Raw genomic sequence first — 2,776 nt, 5'->3', positions numbered from 1 at the left:
GTTATAATCGCTCTTTAGCCATTTCCCGAATCAGAAGCTACAATCGGAAGCCAACTTCAGCTTCGATCCAGACAGTCAGTTAGGAACACCGCCACAGCTAGAGGACCGGACTGACGTTTCCTTCTGTGCAGTCCCGTTCTGTTTAGGATCCTGGTCAGAGTAGCATACTATTTATGGTTTTAACCACAGTGCAAAGCAGCATCTGTATCCGTGTAGGCCAAACATGAAGGGAAACCTGACCAATTCCTGTTAGCCACTGCACTAGCCTAGCATAATACCGCCACTTCCTGGACATAAAATTATCACGTTTAAACAAGATACGTATCACGTTTTAACAAGATACTTATCACATTATAACGTAATAGCGTTCAAATTTTTTTTTTCCTGCTGATAGCAATGCGCTTCCGTAGTCATGTGAGTTAAATCATGATTATAAATTGTGCCTCTGGTCACTCAGACATGTTTTTGTGTTTTTAGAAGGAAGAACTTCAGGTGTATGAAAAGTACTGTCAAAATAAACCTCGTTCTGAGGTTTTGTGGAGACAGTGTGGAGACAGCCTTTTCTTTCAGGTAACACATACACAAACACTTAAAAGGTTGTTGTCACAATAAATGTTGAGGATAGAGGTTTGGACCAAGTTTCAGTTATAAAGCACTCAAACTACATTCCTATATTTTTGACTTCTCCTCACTCTGCAAGTTTAACAAGTTTTAAAAAAAAATAATTTTATTTATTTATTTGTTTTACTGATGAAGAAACTTTGTGAGTGTTTTTTTACTGATGAAGAAAATGTGTGACTCCAGGAATGCCAGAAGAAACTGGACCATAAACTGTCTCTGGATGCGTACCTACTGAAGCCTGTTCAAAGGATCACTAAATATCAACTCATGCTTAAGGTGCACACATTAGCACACACAAACATACTATCTGTAACTCACTTCACTTGGTTTGTTTTATCTGCTCTGAAAAAAGTTTTTAAACTGTTTACATTCTCAATGAATAGAATTTTGTGTAATTATTTAAATAATATTTTTGATAAATTGTGGGGATAGTTAAAACCCATTTTGGAGCCTATAGTCAAAATGATTTTCAAGTTTTCACTATGGAGCTGTGAGTTGGAAGAGTCTATTCTTCGAGGTTGAATACAATTTGCAATTGATGTTAAAATTCTCATCACAGCATTTCAGCAGATGAAATGTAAAAAAAAAAACGTGGATAATTTATTGTCCGAACTCTAAATTGATAACCCTTCAGCATAGAAAAGTCAAACTGTACAGCTGGGCACCTCATGGGTTAAGGATGATCCCTATTTCTTTCAAGGTCACAGGGTCAAAGATCAAGGTCACAGATGAACCCATTGTGAAAACCTTGTTTGTGCTCCAACTCAAGACTTGTGGTCAGGATTGTTGTTTTAGGGAATTTGTGCTTTGACAATTTTCTGACAGGTGTATTATGTACTGTTGGTGGTACAGTACATAATATGCAATATTGAGCAAAATGATCTTTTTCTTAAACTTATATAGAAATATTTCAGTTTTGATGATCATTTTCAGTTAAATTAAAAAGCAAATGTGTGGACTTCACATTTAAAAGGTACAATGTGTGTGGTATGATTTGATATTGTTGAATAGAGATAAAGATGGAGATGTTGGACTTATTTTAATAGAAGAGGACAAATGCTATTTCCCTAGCAAACATGAATAAAATATTTTTTTTTAAACCTAGGACTTGGAGTCAGAATTTTGCTTTCGCCTATTTTTTTCACCCAAATCCAAGCTGAAAGAGCAGAAAAAAATTATATTTTCATATGTTCCTTTAAAGCAAATTGCCATCCTGTCTCAATCAAAATTTCTAATTCACCCCTACTCTGTTTCTTGTCAATCAGGAGATGTTAAAGTGTAGTAAGGGGGAGGGGATGCCAGAGTTGGAGGAGGCTTTAGCCACCGTGTTGGACATCATAAAGTCTGTCAATGACTCCATGCACCAGATAGCCATTACTGGATTTGAGGTAAGTTACCAAAGTTGATTTATTTTCACAACTAAGTTAATCAACTTTAGGCAAAAGGTGAGAATCCATGTTGTCTGTCTTTAACCATGATGCAATGTACCACAATGGAAGTTATCTTAAATTTAAAATTGAACTGTGATATTGTAGAGGTGGCACAGCGAAGCAGTGGTTCAAGCTGTACCCTCACAGCAAGAAGGTCACAGTATCGCCTCCTGCCTGGTGCATTTTTGTGTGAAGTTTACATGTTCTTCCTGTGCATACATGGGTTTCCTCCCACAAACCAAAAACATCCATGTTTGGTTAAATGGTAACTCTAAATTGTCCTTAAGTGTGAGTGAGAGTATAAATGGCTGTCTGTCTTGTTTGACTGTATGTCAGGGGTGTCCAACCCTGGTCCTCAAAGGCCACTATCCTGCAGGTTTTCCTTGTTCCCCTGCTCCAACACACCTAATTCTGTGGTTAAATTACCTCTTCATGTTCTACAGAAGCCTGTTAATCACCCATTGATTCAAATCAGGTGTGTTGGAGCAGAGAAACCAGTAAAGCCTGCAGGATGGTGGCCCTCGAGGACCAGGGTTGGACACCCCTGCTGTATGTGGTCCTGTCATGGACTTTTGCTTTGACCCTGCAAACAGCTGGAGATAGGGATCAGCACCCCCACAACCCTGAGTTAAGGTTTTTTTTTATCAACATGTGGGGTAAAGAAAATGGATGGATGGATATTTTATATATATATATATATATATATATATATATATATATATATA

At 37.4% G+C, this 2,776-nt stretch overlaps 1 protein-coding gene across 15 annotated transcripts in view; it reads left to right on the top strand.

The window, feature by feature from the left end:
• mcf2l2 (MCF.2 cell line derived transforming sequence-like 2) overlaps positions 1 to 2,776 on the top strand; it is a 143,554-nt gene that overhangs the window by 68,340 nt on the left and 72,438 nt on the right. For all 15 annotated transcript variants that reach the window (XR_005234393.1, XR_005234395.1, XR_005234394.1 and 12 more), the window contains 3 exons: positions 478 to 570; positions 805 to 897; positions 1,887 to 2,009. Coding sequence is in view for 10 of the 15 variants with exons in the window: in XM_037981149.1 (XP_037837077.1) it covers positions 478 to 570; positions 805 to 897; positions 1,887 to 2,009 (309 nt within the window). In the remaining 5 variants the exon portion in view is untranslated. The remainder of the gene's footprint in view (positions 1 to 477; positions 571 to 804; positions 898 to 1,886; positions 2,010 to 2,776) is intronic.

This window comes from Kryptolebias marmoratus, linkage group LG18, assembly GCF_001649575.2.
Source record: "Kryptolebias marmoratus isolate JLee-2015 linkage group LG18, ASM164957v2, whole genome shotgun sequence".
Taxonomy (NCBI): domain Eukaryota; kingdom Metazoa; phylum Chordata; class Actinopteri; order Cyprinodontiformes; family Rivulidae; genus Kryptolebias; species Kryptolebias marmoratus.
This window is presented reverse-complemented; position numbering and strand designations above follow the sequence as displayed.